General features: G+C 37.7%; 1 protein-coding gene and 1 long non-coding RNA gene across 3 annotated transcripts in view; one reads left to right on the top strand and one right to left on the bottom strand.

Annotated features, from left to right (window-relative positions):
• Positions 1-24,176, bottom strand: part of LOC147580866 (uncharacterized) — a 278,927-nt gene that overhangs the window by 31,906 nt on the left and 222,845 nt on the right. The gene's annotated exons all lie outside the window — the stretch shown is intronic.
• The window catches only part of TSBP1 (testis expressed basic protein 1), a 96,322-nt gene continuing 92,972 nt past the window's right edge, over positions 20,827-24,176 (top strand). The window contains exons 1-3 of the mRNA XM_086705973.1: positions 20,827-21,037; positions 22,750-22,836; positions 23,584-23,616. Of these exons, the coding sequence (XP_086562099.1) occupies positions 21,025-21,037; positions 22,750-22,836; positions 23,584-23,616 (133 nt within the window). The 5' untranslated portion in view covers positions 20,827-21,024. The remainder of the gene's footprint in view (positions 21,038-22,749; positions 22,837-23,583; positions 23,617-24,176) is intronic.

Here is a 24,176-nt window from a genome sequence, read left to right as displayed (position 1 = left end):
AAGGAACCATCAACAAAAGTAAAAGGCGACCTATGGAATGGGAGAAGGTATTTGCAATGACATATCTGATAAAGGGTTAGTATCCAAAATATATAGAGAACATATACAACTCAACACTCCAAAACAAATAATCCCATGAAGAAGTGGGCAGAAGACATGAATAGATAGATATTTTTCCAAGGAAGACATCCAAAGGGCCATCAGACAAATGAAAAGATGTTCGACATCAGTGACCATTAGGGAAATGTAAATCAAAACTACAATGAGATATCACCTCATACCTGCCAGAATGGCTGAAACCAAAAGCACAAGACAAAACAGATATTGGTGAGGAGGTGGAGAAGAGGAACCCTCTTATACTATTGGGGGGAATGGAAACTGGTGTAGTACTCTGGAAAACAGTATGGAGCTTCCTCAAAAAATTAAAAAGAGAACTACCCTGTGATCCAGCAATCACAGTACTGGGTATTTATCCAAAGAATAACAAGAACACTAATTCAAAGGCATAGATGCACCCCTATGTTTACATAGCCAAATTATGGAAGCAATCCAAGTGTCCATGGATGGATGAATGGGTAAAGAAGGTATGGCATATATGCACAATGGAATATTATTCAGCCATAAAAAAGAATGAGATCTTGCCATTTGTAATGACATGAAATATAATGCTATGTGAAATAGATCAGTCAGTGAAAGATAAGTATCATATGATTTCACTCATATGTGAAATCTAAGAAACAAACAAAATAAAACAAGCAATGGAAAAAAAATAAGGGAGAGAGGGAGACAAACCAAGAAACAAACTCTTAACTATAGAGAACAAACTGATGGTTACCAGTGGGGAAGTGGGTGGTCCACTTTTGGGTGGACACCAAAGTGGTGTCACTTAGTTTAAGGCTCCAAGTCAGTAAGCCATGACTTAATAGCTAACTTAACTGAGGGTTCAGTCCCCCAGAAATGTAATCTTTAACCTGTTAGCATGAAATTTCCTGTTCAGCACTAGGAAGTTTACTGATAGACCCTTTCATTCTTGCCAGGAGGGTAACCTAGCCTAAAACTGGATTCTTTGCTAATAATTTCCTTTTTTCCACTCCTCTACCTTTAAAAACGTTTCTGGTAGCCCTTTGGACCTCCCCTCTTGTTGTTAGATGTGATGCTGCTTGATTCATGAATCAATTAATAAAACCAATTGTATTTTTAAATTTACTTGTTTGAATTATTGTTATTTAACACTATTTTTCTTTTTTCAAAAACATATATATTTGCCTTCATTTTTTACACACAAAAATAGCATACTTTAGATAGACTAACTTCTTTTCATGTAACCATATATCCTGGAAATCTCTCCATTATCAGTTCTGATACTTTCCTCATTTTTTTTTTTAAATTGCAGAGGGCTCTATTGTGTGGATGTTCCACAGTTCAGTGAACTATTCCAGTGTGTAGGCATTTAGGTTGGTTGAATATTTTACCATTACAAAAGGCATTGCAGTAAGTAACTGTACAAAATCATCTTTCTATTGCTGGAGATATAGTAAATTCATGGAAGGGGGACTGCTTGTTTGAAAGATAAATTTACATACAATTTTGTTAGATATTGTAAAATTTCCTTCATTAGGGTTGTACCAGTTAAATCCCCACTAGCATTGATGTTGTCACATATATTGTCACATATTTTAATTTTTTAAATGTGGAATGATAAGAAAATATATCTCACTATAGTTTGTTTACATACATGTTATGAGTCAGCTTGTATATGTTGTCAAATGTAGAGAAAATTTTATACATTATCGTGAATAGATCATTGATGTTCTGCTTATTTTTTTCTAGTGAGTCTTTTGTCATTTTAGTCTTTTTAAATTTTACTTTTTAAATCAATTTTATAGAGGTTTAATTACAGCTCAAAAGAATGCTCTTTTAAGTGTATAATTCTAAGAATTTTGACAAATATGGTCTGTATGTAGACACTGCCCAATCAACATACATACACCCATCATCTTAAAAGTTTTCCATGACCTTTGTTTGTGTCAATCCTCCATCCATGAACCCAGTCATCTACAAATCTGCTTTCTGTCACTAGAGATTCATTCTGTCAATTCCATAGTTTCATTGTGAATAGAATCACTCTCCTTTAGCCTGGCTTCCACCACCCCCCCTTTTAATACTTTTTTACGCTGCTACCTATTATCAGTAAGTTATTCATTTTAATGGTGAGTAGTTTTTATAATGTCCAAAACCCATGCAATTTTACTGGAAGAAATTAATATAAATAATTATTAACTGGTAACAGGGAGTGAGCTACTAAGGGTTAAAGAAAGTTCCAAAGAAGATTCAAATAGTGTATCTGATGGTAGCCACTACCTCCAAGACTGAGCAGAATATCTAAAGAAAAAACAAATTTAGAAGAGTAGAGCTCCACCAAGTTCCCCAAACTTCACTGGAGATGGCATGACTGTGGCCCACTGGCTAGAGAGAGGTTCACTGAGTTGCTGAAGGATCTGTCTGACAAGCAAGAAACTGTCGATAGGAGGGCTGAAATTCCCTGGAAAACCACTGCTGGATTGCCTTCAAGACTCCCTGTGAAGTCAGGATGCCTGGGTGGCTCAGTTGGTTATGCGTCCAACTTCAGCTCAGGTCACAATCTCATGGTTTGTTAATTTGAGCCCCGCATGAGGCTCTGCATTGACAGCTCGGAGCCTGCTTGGGATTCTCTCTCCCTCTCTGCCCCTCCCCCACTTGTGCGTGCGCGCGCGCCCGCTCGCGCTCTCTCTCTCTCTCAAAAATAAATAAACATTAAAAAACAAAGACTCTCTGTGAAGTCAACTGGAGTGATGGTGGAATTCACCAGGGTTCCACCTGTGGGGACGCCACTGAAACTCCCTGGCAAGTAAGCTCAACTAGCACTTCTGCATGCCACAGGAAAGCAAGGGGAAAAGCCTGGTGAGAAATAGGAAAAGACCTTCTTCTGTTATATGCATTGCAGTGTCCCTCCACCACCTTCTACTAATAAAGCTTAACATTGTGTCTGCTGGAAAACAAGAAAGTTTATAAAATTACAAAGCAAGGCAAAGAAGGATGGATTTGGAAGTCAAAGGGAATAAACTGGTAGTGGATAGATGACAGATAGATAGATAGATAGATAGATAGATAGATAGATAGATGATAGATAGATAGATTTACTTTGTATGAGACTGGGACTGCCAAACTATTTTCAAAAGTGTTCTATTTCCACTCCATCCAGCAATGTATGAGAGTTCTATTCTTTCCAATATTTGATGTTAACCGTGTCTAGTTTTAGCCAATCTAGTGAATATATGGTATTTCAATGTGTTTTGTTATTATGAACTTTATTTTATAGAAAAGTTTTAGATTTACAGAAAAATTGAGAAGAGAATATAGACTTCCCATACATTCTGCACTGTTTCCCCTTTTATTAACATCTTTCAATAGTATCGTCGCAGACTTTGAGTCTGTAGTTCTCTCTTGTCAGCAAGAGAGCAGATGCAGAATTGATGCAAGAGACGCTAATGTCCGGGAAAGGATAAGAGCCCCAAACACGGGTTTTGTCTCCCTATTTATTGAGCTCTCAAGGTTTTACATATGTGGTGAATGTACAGAAGAAAACAATAAGTTCTTGCCTAGAACACCTATTTGGAGTTCTAATTTAGTTTTGTGTGCTGACAGCATTTAACGCATGGGTATATCTTGGAGAAAACAAACTTGATGATTGTAAATATCTGAGGTAGCTTTTTGCATGGACAGGTTATAAACATTTATGGTGCTTGAGATGTAGAAGAAAAATCAACTACTCTCAACATCCAGGGTAGATTTTCCATAAACTGTAGGATTAATTATGTCAGACTGCAAAAAATTGTAGAGGTAGCAGATATACACAATCCTTATTCTAAAGAAGGTAAATATGTAACCCTGTGAAGTTGGTATGAGAATGTTTCATTTAAATCTCTACTATATGCTGTTATTTTGAAAACAACAATAAAAACAATAAAAGGAAGAAGAAAGGTAGTCTTTCTTCAGAGGGCTTTTAGGGGTGTGTGTGTGTGTGTGTGTGTGTGTGTGTGTGTGTGTCCTCAGGCTCATATAAACATATAAATATCTGGATTAAATACTATCTTTACAGTCATGTGAGGTCTTTATTACTATCATATAAAAAGAGAAAAGCAACGTGCAGTCTAGAGTCCACTCACTGCTGTCCCATGTCCTTATGTCACTCTCATATCCCTGTTGGTTGTAGTACAGGGAGGAAGACAACTGAATGAAGCTTCTAGGTAATAGGTTTAGGTATTTCAGAGGGGGCTCAAGAGGAGAAGAGAGATGTACAGAGTATCCTGAGAAACATATTTTTGGGTTGGTGATTAAGCCAGGTAAGTGAAAAGAAATTTTCATGGTAGGGAAGAAGGGCAGAGTTGGGGAAGGTCAATAGAGACAGCGAACAAATCCAGGGGAAATGGCCTCAATTTAATGTCTTTCACCCTCATGATTTGTTCATCTATGTTCTAATTAGTTCCTTCCTGTAGTTAGAATAATATTGAAGATTCTTCTACAAAGCTATAATCCTCTCCGATCTTAGATACTAGGTGTTCATCTTACTCTCTCTCGTCCTCAGAAATTATGTAGTTTTATTCTATTGGTTCTAAACCATTCCATGGTCCTTATATTATCCCTACATCCCTTAGTTCTCCTATCACTGCCTTTCCAACAGGAACATTTATTTTCTGTCAAATGAGAACACTCTGAGTCTCTTTTCTTACCTGTACTCCCTCCCCAATCTCAATCACTCACCCAAAACCTACTCAAGAATTCGTTCAGGAAAATTAGAATCTTCCCTATGTCTTCTAGCTTTTCATACTTCCTTCAGGAAGATGAGGGTGACAGAAGGCTTATAACTAGGCAGGGCTTCCTATACTCCCCTAAATTAGTGCTGCCAAATGATACTACCTTTCTCAAAGTGCACATCTGACCCAGAACAGAAGCTCCTTCCCACTCTAACTCTGTCCTCAATTTACCTAAAGAATACAAAAGCACTAATACTAAAGGATATATGCATTCTTATGTTTATAGCAGCATTATCTACAAGAGCCAAATTATGGAAACAGCTCAAGTGTCCACTGACTGAAGAATGGACAAAGATGTGGGGTGTGTGTGTGTGTGTGTGTGTGTGTGTGTGTGTGTAGCCCATTTTTAGTTGGATTATTCATTTTTTGGTTGTTGAGTTTTGTAAGTTCTTTATAGATTTTGGATATGACTTTAGCTGTGTGTGTGTGTGTGTGTTATTATATTGGAGTTATATATATATATATATATATATATATATATATATATGAATTATAACGGAATATTATATATTATTATATATGATATATGTATATATAATGGAATATTAGTCATAAAAAAGAACGAAATTTTGCCATTTGCAATGACATGGATGAAGCTAGAGTATTATGCTAAGTGAAATAAGTGAGTCCAAAAAAGACAAATACTCATATGTGGAATTTAAGAAACAAATGAGCAAAGGTGGGGGGGGGGGAGAGAGAGAGAGGCCAAGAAACAGACTATTAACTATCAAGAACAATTGATGATTGTCAGAGGGGAGGTGAGTGGGGGGATGGATTTAATAGGTGATATCGATTAAGGATTGCACTTGTGATGAGCATCAAGTGTTGTATGGAAATGTGGAATCATTATGTTGTACACTGGAAACTAATATTACACTGTATTGAACTAATTGAAATTTAAATAAAAATTAAAATTAATATTTTTATCCCAAACCCTATATTAGCTTTTTATTACCTTAACAATGTAATTTTTTAAATTTTTTAATACTTATTTATTTGTGAGAGATAGAGAGAAGGAGTGCAAGTGGGGGAAGAGGCAGAGAGAGAGAGAGGAAGATACAGAATCCAAATCAGGCTCTGAGCTGTCAGTAGAGTCTGACGCAGGGCTCACATTTGTGAACCATGAGCTCATGACCTGAGCTGAAGTCCGACGCTTAACCGACTGAGCCACCCAGGCACCCCAACAATGTATTGTTGAGAGCAGGATTTCATTTAAAAAATTAATCCTGAAAAAATCTATTAAAAAACAGTTCTTCCATGTATTATCATTTTAGTTTCTTTTGCTTTGCTTTTATGTTAAGTTTATGTTTTCCTATAAATAAATGTACATGGTATGAGATGAGGACAAGGTTGATACTTAAAATATATATTCAGGGGAGCCCGAGTAGCTTACCAACTCTTGATATCGGCTCAGGTAATGATCTCACTGTTCGTGGGATCAAGCCCCTCATTAGGCTCTGCGCTGACAGTGTGGAGCCTGCTTGGGATTCTCTCTCTCCCTTTCTCTCTGCCCCTTCCCCTTCATGCTCTCTCTCTCAAAATAAATAAACATTTAAATATATATATAAATATTTTTAATAAATGACACCTAGATAACTGAATATTCAGTTATTCATTTATTAAAAATGTCATCTATTAAAAATGTCAGTGTCATTTATTAAAAGTCTTAATTGCCTTGACATCTTTGTAAAAATATCAATTGACTTGGCAAAACCTAATGCTGGTGGCAATGTGGAGTAGCAGGAATGAGCATGCATGTCTGGTAAGAATGCAAAATGATACAGTCACTTTGGAAGACAGTTTGGCAGTTTCTTACAAAGCTAAACATCGTCTTACATACACTCCAACAATTGTGCTCTTAGTTATTTACCCAAATGAGTTGATAAGTTATGTCTATACAAAACCTACATGTGAATGCTTGTAGCAGTTTTAAACATAATTTCCAAACACTGGAAGCAACCAAGTGCTTCAATGGGTGAATGAATAAACAATAATATATTCATAAAATGAAACATTATAAAGCAATACAAAGAAATTAGCCTTTTGCATCAATGTTCATCAGAGATATAGACCTGCAGTTTTCTCCTCTCATGATGTCATTGTCTGGCTTTGGTATCAGGATAATGCTGACCTCATAAAATTAATTTGGAAGTGTTCCCGCTCCTATTGTTTGCAAGAATTTAAGAGTAATTGGTATTCATTCTTTTTTGAATGTTTGGTAGAATTCACCTTTGAAACCATCTGGTCCTAGACCTTTCTTGGGAGGTTTTTGGCTACTGCTTCAATCTCCTTATTTATTGGTTTGTTTAAACATTCCATTTCTTCTTGACTCCATCTTGGGAGATTGATGTTTTAGGAATTTATTAATTTATGCTGCTGTATTATCCAATTTGTTGGCATGCAATTGTTTATAATAATATCCTAGGAAACTTTTTTGTTTCTGAGGCATTTGTTTTAATGTTTTCACTTTCACTTCAGATTTTATTTATTTGAGTCTTCTCTGTTTTCTTCTTAACTAATCTAGTCTAGCTTTGTGTTTATAAATTTTGTTTATCTTTTCAAAAAGTCACTCATTCTTTTGTTCATGTTTTCTATTGTTTATGTATTATTAATTTATCTCTGCTCTGATCTTTACTATTTCCTTCCTTCTGCTAAGTTAGGCATAGTTTGTTCTTCTACTTCCTTGAGATGTAACATTAAACTGTTTGAGACCTTTCTTCTTTTTTAGTGTAGGTGTTTATTTCCATAAAATATCCCGCTTAATATTTCCTGAACAGAAATGTAAAAATCCTCAATAAAATATGGCAAAATGAATTCAACAGCACATCAAAAACATTATTCATCAGTATCAAGTGGGATTTATCCCTGGGATACAAGTTTTAAAATACACAAATCAGTCCATGCAACACAACATATTAACCAAGTGGGGTAGGCAGAGCACATGAAGAACATTAAGAGGTATAAACTTTCAACTATAAAATAAATAAGTCTTGGGAATAAAATCTAAAGCACAGGGAATATAGTAAATAATATTGTAATCACTTTGGTGATAGATGGTTGACTACACTTATGGTAGTTATTGTTGTATACATGGAACTAATATTATATGCCAACTGTACTTCCATTAAAAATTTTTTAAAAGCCTCTGCCAAAAAAACTTATAGAACTAACAAACAAATTCATCAAATTTGCAAGATACAAAACCAACACAAAAATCAGTAGCATTTATTTACACCAACAATGAAATATCCAAAAAGGAAATCAAGGGAACAATCTCATTTATAAAATCATCAAAAAGAAGAAAATACTTAGCAATAAATTTAACCAGGGAGGTGAAAGATCTGTACACTGAAAACTATAAAATATTGATGAATGAAATTTAGGAAAACATAAATAGAAAGATATCCCATGTTCACGGATTGGAAGAATTATCAATGCTAAAATGGCCACATCACCCACAGTGATCTGCAATTATAATACAATCCCTATCAAAGTTTCAATGGCATTTTCATGGAAATAGAAAAAAAATGCTAAAATCTAATTAAACCAAAAATGACAACAAATAGCCAAAGCAATCTTAGAATAATAAAGTTGGAAGTATCACATTCTTTTATTTCAAATTATACTAATCTAAACAGTATGACACTGGACTACAAGTAGACATATAGATCAATAGAATGAAGTAGAAGGCCCAGAAATAAACCCAAGCATATAGGGTCAACTAATTTTAAGGAAGGTTGCCAAGAATACACAATGAGAAAAGAAAAATCTCTTTGACAGTGTTGGGAAAACTATATATTCACATGAAAAACAATGAAATTGGACCTTTATCTTACACAATGCACAAAGATAAATTCAAATGTGCTAAAGAATTAAATGGAAGTCCTGAAACTATAAAACTCACAGAAAAAAAAGCGTAAGGAAAAAGCTCCTTAATAATGCTCTTGTCAGCAACTTTTTTGGATACGACACCAAAAGCACAGACAACAAAAGCAAACATAAACCAAGTAGAGATATATCCAACTAAAAAGCTTTTATAAAGAAAATAATCAACAGAGTAAACAGATAACTGACAGAATGAGGAAAAATACTTGCAAACCATGTTAAGGGGTTAATATCCAAAATATATAAAAGACTCAAATAACTCACACATGTTAGAATAGCTACTATCAAAAAGACAAGGGGCACCTTGGTGGCTCAGTTGGTTGAGTGTCCAACTCTTGATTTCAGCTCAGCTCATGAACCCAGGGTCATGAGATTGAGCTCCATATTGGGTTCCATGCCAGGTATGGAGCCTGCTTTAAATTCTCTCTTTCTCTTCCCTGCCCCTCCCCTGCTCTCTCTCTCCCTTTCTAAAATAATTTTTTTAAATTTTATATATTTTTTAATTTTTTTAATGTTTATCTTTGAGAGCAAGAGAGAGCTCACACACGCACACGTGAGTGGGGGGATGGTCAGAGAGAGAGAGAGAGAGAGAGAGAGAGAGAGAACCCAAAGCAGACTCGAGGCTCTGAGCTGTCTGCACAGAGCCTGATGCAGGGCTTGAATGCATGAACTGTGAGATCATGACCTGAGCTGAAGTAGGACGCTTAACTGACTGAGCCACCCAGGTGCCCCTAAAATAGAAAAAAAATTTTTAAACAAAAAAGATAAGTGTTGGAGAGGGTATGCAGGAAAGGGAACTCTTGTAAACTGTTGGTAGGAATGTAATTAGTAGAGTCATTATAGAAAACAAATAGAGGTTTTTCTTAAAAAATGAAAAATAGACCCACTCATTCGTTAGTAGGGTGTTCTTTAACCTCCACGCTTTTGGAGGTTTTCCAGACTTTTTCCTGTGGTTGATTTCAAGCTTCATAGCATTGTGGTCTGAAAGTATGCATGGTATAATTTCAATTCTTGTAAACTTATGAAGGGCTGTTTTGTGACCCAGTATATGATCTATCTTGGAGAATGTTCCACGTGCACTCGAGAAGAAAGTCTATTCTGTTGCTTTGGGATGCAGAGTTCTAAATATATCTGTCAAGTCCATCTGATCCAATGTATCATTCAGGGCCCTTGTTTCTTTATTGACTGTGTGTCTAGATGATCTATCCATTTCTGTAAGTGGGGTGTTAAAGTCCCCTGCAATTACCACATTCTTATCAATAAGGTTGCTTATGTTTATGAGTAATTGTTTTATATATTTGGGGGCTCTGGTATTCGGCGCATAGACATTTATAATTGTTAGCTCTTCCTGATGGATAGACCCTGTAATTATTATATAATGCCCTTCTTCATCTCTTGTTACAGCCTTTAATTTAAAGTCTAGTTTGTCTGATATAAGTATGGCTACTCCAGCTTTCTTTTGGCTTCCAGTAGCATGATAAATAGTTCTCCATCCCCTCACTCTCAATCTAAAGGTGTCCTCAGGTCTAAAATGAGTCTCTTGTAGACAGCAAATAGATGGGTCTTGTTTTTTATACATTCTGATACCCTATGTCTTTTGGTTGGCGCATTTAATCCATTTACATTCAGTGTTATTATAGAAAGATAGGGGTTTAGAGTCTTTGTGATGTCTGTATGTTTTATGCTTGTAGTGATGTCTCTGGTACTTTGTCTCACAGGATCCCCCTTAGGATCTCTTGTAGGGCTGGTTTAGTGGTGACAAATTCCTTCAGTTTTTGTTTGTTTGGGAAGACCTTTATCTCTCCTTCTATTCTAAATGACAGACTGGCTGGATAAAGGATTCTCGGCTGCATACTTTTTCTGTTTAGCACACTGAAGATATCGTGCCAATCCTTTCTGGCCTGCCAAGTTTCAAAAGAGAGATCAGTCACGAGTCTTATAGGTCTCCCTTTGTATGTGAGGGCACGTTTATCCCTTGCTGCTTTCAGAATTTTCTCTTTATCCTTGTATTTTGCCAGTTTCACTATGATATGTCGTGCAGAAGATCGATTCAAGTTACGTCTGAAGGGAGTTCTCTGTGCCTCTTGGATTTCAATGCCTTTTTCCTTCCCCAGTTCAGGGAAGTTCTCAGCTATTATTTCTTCAAGTACCCTTTCAGCACCTTTCCCTCTCTCTTCCTCCTCTGGGATACCAATTATGCGTATATTATTTCTTTTTAGTGTATCACTTAGTTCTCTAATTTTCCCCTCATACTCCTGGATTTTTTTATCTCTCTTTCTCTCAGCTTCCTCTTTTTCCATAACTTTATCTTCTAGTTCACCTATTCTCTCCTCTGCCTCTTCAATCCGAGCCGTGGTGGTTTCCATTTTGTTATGCATTTCGTTTAAAGCGTTTTTCAGCTCCTCGTGACTGTTCCTTAGTCCCTTGATCTCTGTAGCAAGAGATTCTCTGCTGTCAGCTATACTGTTTTCAAGCCCAGCGATTAATTTTATGACTATTATTCTAAATTCACTTTCTGTTATATTATTTAAATCCTTTGTGATCAGTTCATTAGCTGTTGTTATTTCCTGGAGATTCTTCTGAGGGGAATTCTTCCGCTTGGTCATTTTGGATAGTCCCTGGCGTGGTGAGGACCTGCAGGGCACTTCCCCTGTGCTGTGGTGTATAACTGGAGTTGGTGGGCGGGGCTGCAGTCCAACCTGATGTCTGCCCCCAGCCCACCGCTGGGGCCACAGTCAGACTGGTGTGTGCCTTCTCTTCCCCTCTCCTAGGGGCAGGATTCACTGTGGGGTGGCATGGCCCGTCTGGGCTACTTGCACACTGCCAGGCTTGTGATGCTGGGGATCTGGCTTATTAGCTGGGGTGGGTAGGCAAGGTGCACAGGGGCAGGAGGGGCAGGCTTAGCTCACTTCTCCTTAGGTGATCCACTTCAGGAGGGGCCCTGTGGCAGCGGGAGGGAGTCAGATCCGCTGCCGGAGGTTTGGCTCCACAGAAGCACAGAGTTGGGTGTTTGCTCGGAGTGAGCAAGTTCCCTGGCAGGAACTGGTTCCCTTTGGGATTTTGGCTGGGGGAAGGGCAAGGGAGATGGCGCTGGCGAGTGCCTTTGTTCCCGGCCAAACTGAGCGCTGTCATCCGGGGGCTCAGCAACTCTCCCTCCCTTCGTCCTCCAGCCTTCCCGCTTTCTGAGCAGAGCTGTTAACTTATGACCTCCCAGACGCTAAGTCGCGCTTGCTGTTGGAACACAGTCTGTCAGGCCCCTCCGCTTTTGCAAGGCAGACTTAGGGCTCTGCTTGGCCGGTGGGCCGCCCCTCGCCCCGCTCCCTCCCACCAGTCCGTGGAGCGCGCACCGCCTCGCCGCCCTTCCTACCCTCTTCCGTGGGCCTCTCCTCTGCGCTTGGCTCCGGTGACTCCGTTCTGCTAATCCTCTGGCGGTTTTCTGGGTTATTTAGGCAGGTGTAGGTGGAATCTAAGTGATCAGCAGGACGCGCGGTGAGCCCAGCGTCCTCCTACGCCGCCATCTTCCCTCTCCCTCTGTTTCTTAAATTTCCCATGTGAGTGAAATCATATATTTCTCTTTCTCTGACTGACTTATTTTACTTAGCATAATATACTCTAGGCCATCCATGTTGTTGCAAATGGCAAGATTTCATTCTTTTTGATCACTGAGTAATATTCCGTTGTGTGTATATATATACCACATCTTATTCATTCACCATTTGATGGACATTTGGGCTATTCCCATAATGTGGCTATTGTTGATAGTGCTGCTATAAACATTGGGATACATGTACCACCTTTGAATCAGCATTTTGTATGCTTTGGATAAATACCTAGTAGTTCAATACCTGGGTCATAGGGCAGCTGTATTTTTATTTTTCTGAGGAAACTCCATACTGTTTTCTAGAGTGGCTGCTTTAGTTTTCATTCCCACCAATACTGCAAAAGTGTTCCCCTTTCTCCACATCTTTGCCAACATCTGTTGTTCCTAAGTTGTTAATTTCAGCCATTCTGATGACAGGTGTGAGGTGATATCTCATTGTGGTTTTATTTTTCACTTGTATTTCCCTGATGATGAGTGATGCTGAGCATCTTTTCATGTGTCTGTTAACCACCTGTATGTCTTCTTTGGAAAAGTGTCTATTCATGTCTTCTGCCTATTTCTTCACTGGATTATGTATTTGGGGTGTTGAGTTTGGTAAGTTCCTTATAGATTTTGGATACTAACCCTTTATCCAATATGTCATTTGCAAATATCTTCTCCCATCCCGCCAGTTGCCTTTTAGTTTCATTGATTGTTTCCATTGCTGTGCAGAAGCTTTTTATCTCAATGAAGTCACAATAGTTCATTTTTGCTTTTGTTTCCCTTGCCTCGGGAGATATGTCTAGGAAAAAGTTTCTGTGGCCACCAAGGTCAAAGAGGTTGTTGCCTATTTTCTCCTCTAGGATTTTGATAGTTTCATGTCTCACACTTAAGTCTTTCATCCATTTTGAATTTCTTTTTGTGATGGTGTAAAAAAAATGTCCTGTTTCATTCCTCTGCATGTTGCTCTCCAGTTTTCCCCATGCCATTTGCTGAAGAGACTTTTTTCCATTGGACATTCTTTCCTTCTTTGTCAAAGACTAGTTAGCCATACATCTGTGGGTCCATTTCTGGGTTCTATTATGTTCCATTGATCGGTGTGTCTGTTTTTGTGCCAGTACCATTCTGTCTTGATGATTGCAACTTTGTAGTACAGCTTGAATCCCAGAATTGTGATGCCTCCAGCCTTGGTTTTCTCTTTCAACACTACTTTGGCTATTCAGGGTTTTTTTTTCTGGTTCCATACAAATTTTAGGATTGTCTGTTCTAGCTCTGTGAAGAATGCTGGTGTTATTTTAATAGGGATTGCACTGAATGTGTAGATTGTTTTGGGTAGTATTAACATTTTAGCAATGTTTGTTCTTTCAATCCAGGAGCATGGAATGTTTTTCCATTTCTTTGTGTCTTCTTCAATTTCTTTCATAAGCTTTCTATAGTTTTCAGTGTACAGATCTTTTACCTCTTGGTTAGGTTTATTCCCAGGTATCGTAGTTTTTGCCACAGCTGCACACACACCAAAGGGCAGGGATTGCTCCCTGCATGGCCAGCTAAGAGGCTTGGCTGCAGGAAATGTGGGTGCGCTCATGTGCAAGGTTATCTCTTCCCTTCCCCAAGGCAACAGTCATTTTGGAGTGATGCTGGTCCTGGCAAGGGCTGCCTGCTTGATGTGGTAGGGTAGTAGCTGCTTTGGAGAGATGCCTGCCGAAGTGTGTGGTTGGATGGTTGGGTCAGGATGGGAATGCTAGGAGGAGACTTACAGTGCTAGCAAAATACATACAGAGTATAAGCAAGAGCTCCCACAAGTGTCTGACTATCTAGGTTGAGGAAAGGTAGAAAAATAGTACCCACTAGATCTTTGTTCCCTGAGTAATCCTCTGCAGACCCTGCCCCACTAGAACACATTATAAGGATAGTCAATAAATCTCCTTCAGATTTATCCCAGTTATCCCTCAAACTGCTGTGTCTGTGCTATATCCCTTTCTGAGTTATTTAGTATGCTTGCACTCTGAGGGCAGGAACTTGGTTTCTTACTGGCCTCCAGCTCTCCTGAGTTAAGCCTGCTGATTTCTAAAGCTCAAGGAGTTACACTTTGCTGGTTTTCAAAGCCAGATATTGTAGGGACTGATTTTCCCAGTGTGGGTCCCCATGGCCATGGGGGCCCAGTGTGGGGTCCGATCTCAGTTTTCTGTGCTTGTAATGTTTCTTTCATCTGTGATTAGTCAGGCTGGGGTTGTGGTTCCCAACCAGACTTCCACATTTTTTTTTTACCCTTCTGGATGTGGCCTTCTCTCTACAATTGGCTGTGAAAGATCTGTTCTGCCAGGTTATTCTCAGAGTCTTATAGATGTAGATGTCACCTTGGTGTGTCAAGGGATGAGGTGAGCTCAGGATTCTTCTACTATGCTATCTTTCTTGGTTCCTATTTTAATCTTTTTAAGGAGCTTCTATACTATTTTTTATATGGCTATACCAATTTATAATATCACCAAAATAAGATAACTGCTACTGGGAATGTGGGGAAGAGAAGTTATCTTTTTAGTCTGTTGATTGTTTTCTTTACTGTGGAAAATCTTTTTAGTTGATGCAGTGCCACTTGCCTATTTTTGCTGTTTTGCTTGTGCTTTCTTTGAAGGTCATACTGAAAAAATCATTGCTAACACCAACACAAGAAGCTTTTCCTCTATGTTCTATTCCAGCAGTTTTATATTTTCACGTCTTCTATTTAAGTCTTTATTCCACTTCAAGTTGGTTTCTGCATGTGATGTGAGGTACAGGTCAATTTTCATTCTTCTTCACAAGGATATACAGTTTTTGGAACAAAATTTATTGAAGACACTATCCTTCCCCCATTGTATGTTTTGACACCTTAAAGATTAATTTATTATAAATGTGTGGATTTCTTTTTGGGCTTTCTATTCTCTTCCATTGATCTATATGTCTGTTTTATGCCAGTATTATGCTGTTTTCATTATTATAGCTTTGGAATGTATTTTGAAGTCTTGTGGTGTGATTTCCCCCCGTGTTCTTTTTGCTCAACATATCCTTGGCTTCAGTGTTTTTGTGGTTCCAAATGAATTTTAGGATTTTTTTTTCTATTTGTTAAGAAATTCATTGGAATTTTGATAGGGATTGCATTGTATCTGTAGATTACTTTGGGTAATATGTATCTTTTAATAATATTAATTTTTCCAATCTATGACATGTGATATTTACTCATTTGTGTCTACTAAAATCTTTTCATTGATGTCTTTTAAAAAGTTTTCAGTATAATATCTTTCACCTCCTTGGTTAAATGATCTCCTAGGTATTTTTTTAATACTACTGTAAAGGGATAGTTTTCTTAATTTCTTTTTTAGATAGTTCATTGTTAGTGTATAGAAACACAACAGATTTTTGTATGCTATTTTATATCTTGCAACTTTATTGAATTTATTAGTTCTACAGCTTTTAGTTGATGTTTGCATTATTCTACATGTACTATCAAGCCATCTGCAAACTGAGTATTTTATTTTTTCATTCAGTTTCAGATGACTTTTTTTCTTGCCTAATTGCTCTAGTTGAGACTTGTAGTCCTATATTCAATAAAATGGTGACTATGGGCATCTTGTCTTGTTCTTGATCTCACAGGAAAAGCTTGTAGCTTTTCACTTGTGAGTATGATGTTAGCTGTGGGTTTCTCATATAAGGCCTTTATAATGTTGGGGCACCTTTTTACATACATAACTTGTTGAGAGTTTTATTCTGAAGAGGTGTTGGATCTTGTCATATGCTTTTTTGTGTCTACTTAAGTGTTCATGTGATTTTTAACCTGATGTCTGTTAATGTGGTGTATTATACTTCTTGATTTGCATATGCTAAATCATCCTTTCATCTCAGGGGTAAAACCCACTAGGTTATGATTTCTGATACTTTTAATATTCTGTTGAATTCAGATTAATTGCATTTTGTTGCAGAGTTTTGTATCTATGCTCATCAGTGTATTGACCTATAATTTTCTTGTAGTGCACTGTTCTGCCTTTGTATGAAGATAATGCTGGCTTTAAAAAATAAGTTTGCAAATGTTCCCTCTTCTTAAACTTTTCAGAATAGTTGACAAGGATTGGCATTAATTTTTATCTTAATATTTAATAAAATTCACCTATGAAATTATGTCCTGGGCCTTTCTTTATGAGAGGGTTTTGAATACTGATGCAATCTCTTTAGTCCTTACTGGGCAGTTCAGATTTTCTATTTCTTCATGATTCAGTCTTCATAGGTTGTAAGTTTGTAGGAATTTATCCATTTCTTCTAAATTATCTAACTTTTTGGTGTTTTTTGTTCATAGTGGCCTTGACATAGTGATCTTTTGTATTTCTGTTGTATCAGTTGTAAGATCTTCTTTTTCATATATAATTTTTTTACACCTTCTCCCATGTTTCTAAGGTAGTGTAACCAAAGATTTGTCAATTTTGTTAATCTTTCCAAAAAACAAGTCTTAGTTTCACTGAACTTTTCTATCGTTTCTCTAGCTTTTCTTTCATTTATTTCTGCTATGATCTTTAGTATTTCCTTCCTTTACTAATATTGGGTTTAGTTCCTTCTTCTTGTATTTCCGTAGAGTGTCCATTTAGGTTGTTTATTTGAGATTTCTCTTCTTTCTTTATTTTATTATTTTTAATATTTAATTTTTTTGAGGGAGAGAGAGGACATGAGTGGGGAGGGGCAGAGAGAGACCCAGAATCCGAAGCAGTCTCCAGGCTCCAAGCTGTCAGCACACAGCCCAAACCGGGGCTTGAACTCACGAGCTGTGAGATCATGACTGAGCAGAAGTCAGACACTTAACCAACTGAGCCACCCAGGCGCCCCTTTCTTCTTTCTTAATGTAGGAATTTATTACTAAGAAATTTCTCTCTTAGAACTGTTTTTGCTATTTCCCTTTGGTTTCTGTATGTTGTGTTTCCATTTTCATATATCATAAGATATTTTTGATTTACCTTTTGTTTTCTTTTTTGACCAACTGGCTTCTCAGAATCATGTTGTTTAATCTCATTTGTCAATTTTTCACCTTGCCTCCAGTTATCAACCTCTAGTTTCATATCATTGGCATTGATGAACATTCTTGAGGATAACAATTTTCTAAATTTGTCAACTTGTCTTGTGATCTAACATATGATTTATCCTGGAAAGTGTTCCTTCTTGAGCTCTGAGAAGAATATGCATTTTAGTGTGTTGAATGGGATGATCTATGTATATCTGTTAGGTCCATTTGATATAAAATGTACTTCAAGTCCAATGTTTCCTTATTGACTCCAGGTCTGGGTGATCTATCCATTGAAGAAAGTTGGGCATTGATGTCCCCTACCATGATTGTATTATTTATTTCTCCCTGGATTTTTGTTTGTAAATCTCCATAATGTGGACAGTTTCTTGGGGATTGAAAACAGCAGAGCTTTTACAAATATTTCCATTCCTTCAATTAACTTATTCCTGTCTTTTTTCTCTCTTCAGTCTCATTCCTGTCCTCTCAATTTACTTTCTTATTTTCTCTTTCTCAGTAGTTTACTTCAGTATGATAATGATTATAATCATGATAGGTGAAAGCAAAACTTGGAGACACAGGAGTAATTGAGGATAAGTAATTTGACGAACAGCAGAAAGAGAAAAAAGGAAGGATGCACTGAGGAAAGAAGGAACAAAATTATGACAATATTATTTACTTTTGAAAACTTTTCCAGTTAAGTATTAAAAATTATATAGTGATTGTTTCAATTAAATAAGTTGTGAAGAATTAACTGACAACTCAATTGGATAGTGCTGCAGTATCTACCAATGTAAAAAAGTGAAAGTGACCAAGGCTGAAAAACGATTTGTATGCATTCATTGCAATTATTCACTTCCTAAGTTCTTATGATGAATTCCAGAACCCTCGGGGTGCTTGGGTGGCTCAGTTGGTTGGGAGTCTGATCATGACTTCGTCTCAGGTCATGATCTCACTGCTTGTGGGTTCGAGCCTCCCGTAGACCTCTGTGCTGACAGCTCACAGCCTGCGACTGCTTCGGATTCAGTGTCTCCGTCTCTCTCTGCCCCCAGCCCACTTGTGCTCTGTCTCTCTTTCTCTCAAAAATAAACATTAAAAACATTTAATAAAATCCTATGCCAATAGTTGACAAATGAATATTACTTGTGTGTATATATATTATACATACAGATATAACATGTATGTATAACATATGCTTATATGAATAAACATGTAATTGGTGACTATATATATCATAAATATATATATACACACACATATATATATTCCATATATCTCCATATATCCCACACGCACACACACGCAGATCTGTATGTGTGTGTGTGGGTAGGGGGTATATGGAGATAGAAGGATAGACATAGAAAAAGTTAAAGAACTTATTAGGGGAAGAAAGAATGAAAATGTTATAAAAAGATGTTAATAAAATGTAACCACAAGAACTAATAACCCACATTTATTCTCTAAATTCAGTAAAATCATCACTCTTCTCCCTTCCCTTTTCATTTCCTGGAGAGCATTACGTAAATCAAATCAAAGTGAGCTCACCTGCTTCTGAGTGTGTGTGTGTGTGTGTGTGTGTGTGTGTGTGTGTGTGCATGTGCGTGCAGCATCCTGGTTACTTTTGACTTTACATTCTTATTTTTCAACAAAGTCTAATTTTCTTCTTGTATGTTTACCTTGATATTTACATTAATATCACATTAATCCTTTTGTTTTGTTTTTCAGAAGAACTTCAGAAAAGAAATGTGAGACCTGAAACCATAAAAATCCTTGAAAAGGGCACAAGCAGCAATGTCTCTAACATCAGCCCTAACTATATCTTTCTAGATATCTCTTCTGAGGCAAGGGAAACAAAAGCAAAAATAAACTATTGGGACTACATCAAAGTAAAAACTTTCCATTCCATCCTATGGGATGGAAGAAGGGTAGTATCCAAAATATATAAAGAACTGATACAATTAATATCCAAAACATAATCCAATTACAAAGTCATAGAAGACATGAACAGACATTTCTCCAAAGAAGACATACAAATGGCTAACAGACATGTGAAAAGATGCTCAACCTTACTCATCATCAGGGAAATGCAAATCAGAACTACAATGAATTATCACCTCACACCTGTCAGAGTAGCTAAAATCAACAAGACAAGAACAACATGCGTTGACGAGGATGTGGAGAAAAATGAACTCTCATGAGCTGTTGATGGGAATGCAAACTGTGGAAAACAGTATGGAGACCCCTCAAAAAATTAAAAATAGAACTACCCTATGATCCAGCAGTTGTACTATTTGTTATTACCCCCAAGATATACAAAAACACTAATTCAAAGGAATACATGCACCCTTATGTTTATTGCAGCATTATTTACAATAGCCAAACTATGGAAGCAGCCCAAATGTCCATCCATGGATGAGTGGATAAAGATGTGGTATATATATACAATGCAATATTATTCAGCCATAAAAAAAATGAAATCTTGCTATTTGCAACAACATGGATGGACCCAGAGATTCTGATGCTAAGTGAAATCAGACAGAGAGACAAGTACCATATGATTTCACTCATATGTGGAATTTAAGAAACAAAACAAAGGAGCAAAGGAGAAAAAAGAGAGCAAGAGACAAACCAAGAAACAGCCTCTTAACTGCAGAGAACAAAATGATTGTTGCCAGAGGGGAGGTGGGGGGGGGGTGTAAAAGATAAATCAAAGTAGTCCAGAGCTACCCCAAACCTGGAGGGTGCAGCATCCTCAAAATGGAGGCCATCACTGTGCTCTTCCAGTGGCTGACTGCTTGGCCTATGACATACTACCACAAACAGCAGGCCCCCAAGATTGAAATGAAATGTGGCTTTGTGAATACAATGTGGGCTCTGGAGTCAGAAACTCTGCCATTTGTTGGCTGGGTGACTTCAGATGTCTCAGCCTTGAAGAGTTTCATTGTAAATGTTATTAAGGATTAAATAAATTGTACGTGTAAAGTATGTGTCTAATATAAAGCCTTAGAGTTCATGTAATTTTATTACTCCCCTTGTTGTCTACAGTGGCTTGAAATCCCATTCACTGGCTCTTTTTTCCTAGCACCACAGACCTCTTGACTTTCCCTTACTATCTAATTCCAATGGCTTCCCTTCACCGGTTCACCCTCCATTTGTTTCAAGGCCCTCCTTTTTATAGATACAGGAATTTTTCTCACTTCTAATTATTAAACATTTATTAAGTGCCTATTCTATAGGAAGTTCTCTGCTTCAAAATGTCTGGAAGTTACAAGGATGAAGGAAACAATCTCTGGCCTCAAAATGTCTGAAAAATAAGAACTTATTCAAGAGCCCAAATAGAGTAAATCCCCTTTCAAAATCATAAAATCCCCCTCCAAAATATTCTGAAGTCTTCCCAGCCTCTTGGTCCTCAACTTCCTTTCTTCTTGTCTCTCTGAAGTTCTAGTTCTTTGTTATGACACAGATTCTGGAACCTTCACAGGCCACACTCCTTTAGTCTGCTTAGGTCTGATTAACCTGAGCCACATAGTTCCTCTGTAACCCTCTGCATGCTTGTCTACAAGGACCTCTGCCACATCCAAGTTCATACTGCTCAAAAACAGTGAGCTTGGGGTGTTCCTTTTATCTTGATCTCCCTTTGACAAAGAAATCCGGATGACACAGAACCCTCTGAAGACAACACCTGAAAAATGGCAGTCTTGGGTATGGACTGACTCCTTCTCTAAGGTCACCCAGACCTTACTGGCTCAGAACTCTTCTCTTCAGAGACTTTAACACACTCCGTATCTGTCATCTTTCTTTCAAATTCAACATCCTTTCTTTCACTCTCATTGATTCCTCTGGGAGCCTGAGGAAAACCACTCATAGTCACCTCAGCTCTAGAGTGAGGACAATGATTTCTTCTTTGGTTTCAAGAGTTTGGACAACTAAAACAAAACAACCATCCTCTGGAACAATAGGAAAATTCCTTAGCCTGTTGTCTTACTTCTGGTAGTATTGCTCACTTTATAATGTTTTAACCCTTCTTCTTATTTTCCTCAAAAATGGAATGGATCATCTTTTGTCTAAGAGCCAGAACATTTCAGACACCACTCAAAGGGAGTACTGCCTTCCAGAAGCTTGATCCAAGTACACCACCTGGTTATCCCTTCCTCCTCTAAGGATTACTTCACGTCAGTTATGAAATTCTGACTTGCCATGAAAGAGGCCAAACTATTTACTATTCATTTTAGTGGTCCATTAGGAGCAAATCTCTGAAGGTTGTTTTGTTGGGAAATTGTTCTCACGTGACCTAACAACTGAAAGATTGTGTAGACATATGACTGATTTTCCCCAACTTGAGGTGTTTCGTTACATCTTGAGGTGAATTCATCTACTGCTTTCTTGCAGCAGCTTAATCTTGGTGTAATTAATTTTTTTAGCCCTTCATAGTTCAGTTGTCTCAGCATTTATCACTGTCACAGGCGGATTTATGATTGGTTTATTCACTCATTTATTCATTTCTTCCTTCCGCCACCTTCCCTTCCTACATCTTTTTCTTTCTCTTTCTCTTTTTCTCTTTCTTCTTTCCCTCCCTCCCTCTCTTCCTTTCTTCTCCCCAGAGCTCCTTAGTCTCAGTTCTTCATAACCGTAGCAAGGTATCTACTTAAGATTTGTCTCTCCAGTTATACATAAATAGATATAGGCTAGCAGTCCCAGCATGGGACTTTGGGAGAAATTCTATTAACCAAAGTAACAACTGTCACAAATATGTCTTATCATGAGAGGCTTTGTGGGTGATGACTGAAAGGTCTTTCCCAATGATAAGAAATTTCTGTCTTCTGTTGTGGTTTTCGTTAATATGATCATGTTCAGTCAGGGGCCTCTAAAATTTTTGATCGCCTACCCATGTAAAAGTATTTGTACACACACTGCATACACTGCATACACACACACACATACACACACACACACACACACACACACACGTTGTAAACATACTACTCTACTAATACATGCTTCAAAACAGAAAATCTAGAATTTTAGTTATAATATAAAATTACATAAAAATAGAACTAATATTTTTTCTCACACCCCAGTCAATTACTTTACTTTGTATCAATGATTCCCTCTAACCTTCTGCCTACATAGAGTAAGGGATTCAACTAAGGAGGAAATGTGTCACATTTTCCACTCTCTAAACCAAGGGTACATAACATCTGAGGTTCTTAGTATCTGACCAATAGGACCAATATAAATAATGAGTAGGGGAAGGAATGTGGAGACAATAAGATAAGGAACATTAAGGAAGAAAGCAGAAAAGGGGGCAGAGGGGAGATGCCTATTTGGTGAAAACAGTTAAGAGGTGACCAGAAGCTGTCTCTGATCATGACACAGTCTAAATAAGAAAGAGTACAGTTGAATTTTTGTTGCAGAAATAACTTTGGCTGTCATCCTGACTCTACTGGGACTTGTTATTCTGGCTATTTTATTAACAAGATGGACACGACGCAAACAAAATGGTGAGTAACAAGTCAAAATGGAGATTCCCTGTGAAAGTCACAGTGGAAGGAATGCCAAGGTTCAGTCTCAGTTTCTACTTAGTTGATAGCTAGAGACTTTGCCAATATTCTGGGAGCCCATGTCAATACATGAACCACAGAATCTTTGACCTACTAGTGATTCCCCCTGCACTTTTAAACTCCCAAAGCTCACATTACCAATAAGGCCAAACCCCCCAAAAAGCAGACTGAATTTAACAACAGTAACAACAAGAATACTCTAAAATTATCTGAGACCCAAGGGAAATTATCTGAGGAATAAAAATGGAAAAAAGAAGACACTGTGCTAGTATTATATAAAAAGAATTCAAGAATTTTAGTGACTTCATACAGAAGAGATGATAAGAGACAAGTATATAGTATTTGTCAATGAACCCGAGATGGGACTCATGTAGGCAATAACGTATTTCCATGCCACAACATCTCTCTTTCCAGGATTTTCCTTAGTATCCTCCCACCTCCCTTCTAATCAGCTGCATCCCCTCCTTATTTCTCATCCTAGCACCTATGTGGAGAATTAGTGTGGAGGGATAGGTAGAACAGGGCTGGCTGGAGGTGCTTAAAAGAGGTAGGAACCAGTAATGCATCATATCTAGGGGGCCACCTTGGGAGCAAGAAGCACAGTTTAGAGTGAGGAGCGTTGAGTTAGGAGGAAAAACACCTCTTGCAAGTAGATAATTGTAATATTTTTGCTTGATTCTTCCACAGAAATTGATGTCTCAAGATACTGTTCAGAACAAAGTAAGTACTTAGATCCATGAGAAAAGGAAAAGTTAGAAAGCATAATGGCATTTCTATAAGTCAGGGACCAAATCTGTCTTGTTTATCATTGTATTCCCAGCACCATGCATAATGCATCATTCCATGAACTGAACTTCTAATTTACTGGGAGAAACCCACCACCAGAGATTTCCATGCAACACTGAGCATCAAACTGAAACTGGGCAGAATGAACTAATAGGGGTTAGGTCTGCATGATTCTGAGGCTCTCTTCAGATGCCTCCTGTGGTCCAAGAGCAGCAACAGAAATACCAAGCCATGAAAACAGCAGACTCCTCAGGCAATGGAACAGAAGGTCTCAATCTGGTAGTGAAGAGGGCCTCAGCAAGGTGGGTAGGTAGGCGAATGGAATGTAGCTAGGAATAGCAAGAGTGAATACAACTAAGATAATTATGATTCAAAAGAGAACCAAGTTCAAGATGTGAAGAGGTGAAGCAGATTTTCTACGGCAATGTCTAGTAAGATGCCAAAGTTGCTGAAAAGACAGCCCAGGATTAGTAAGAGAAGAAAAACAGGAGTTA

This window comes from Puma concolor, chromosome B2 (assembly GCF_028749965.1).
Source record: "Puma concolor isolate L17-30 chromosome B2, mPumCon1.1.hap2, whole genome shotgun sequence".
In the NCBI taxonomy this organism is placed as follows: domain Eukaryota; kingdom Metazoa; phylum Chordata; class Mammalia; order Carnivora; family Felidae; genus Puma; species Puma concolor.
This window is presented reverse-complemented; position numbering and strand designations above follow the sequence as displayed.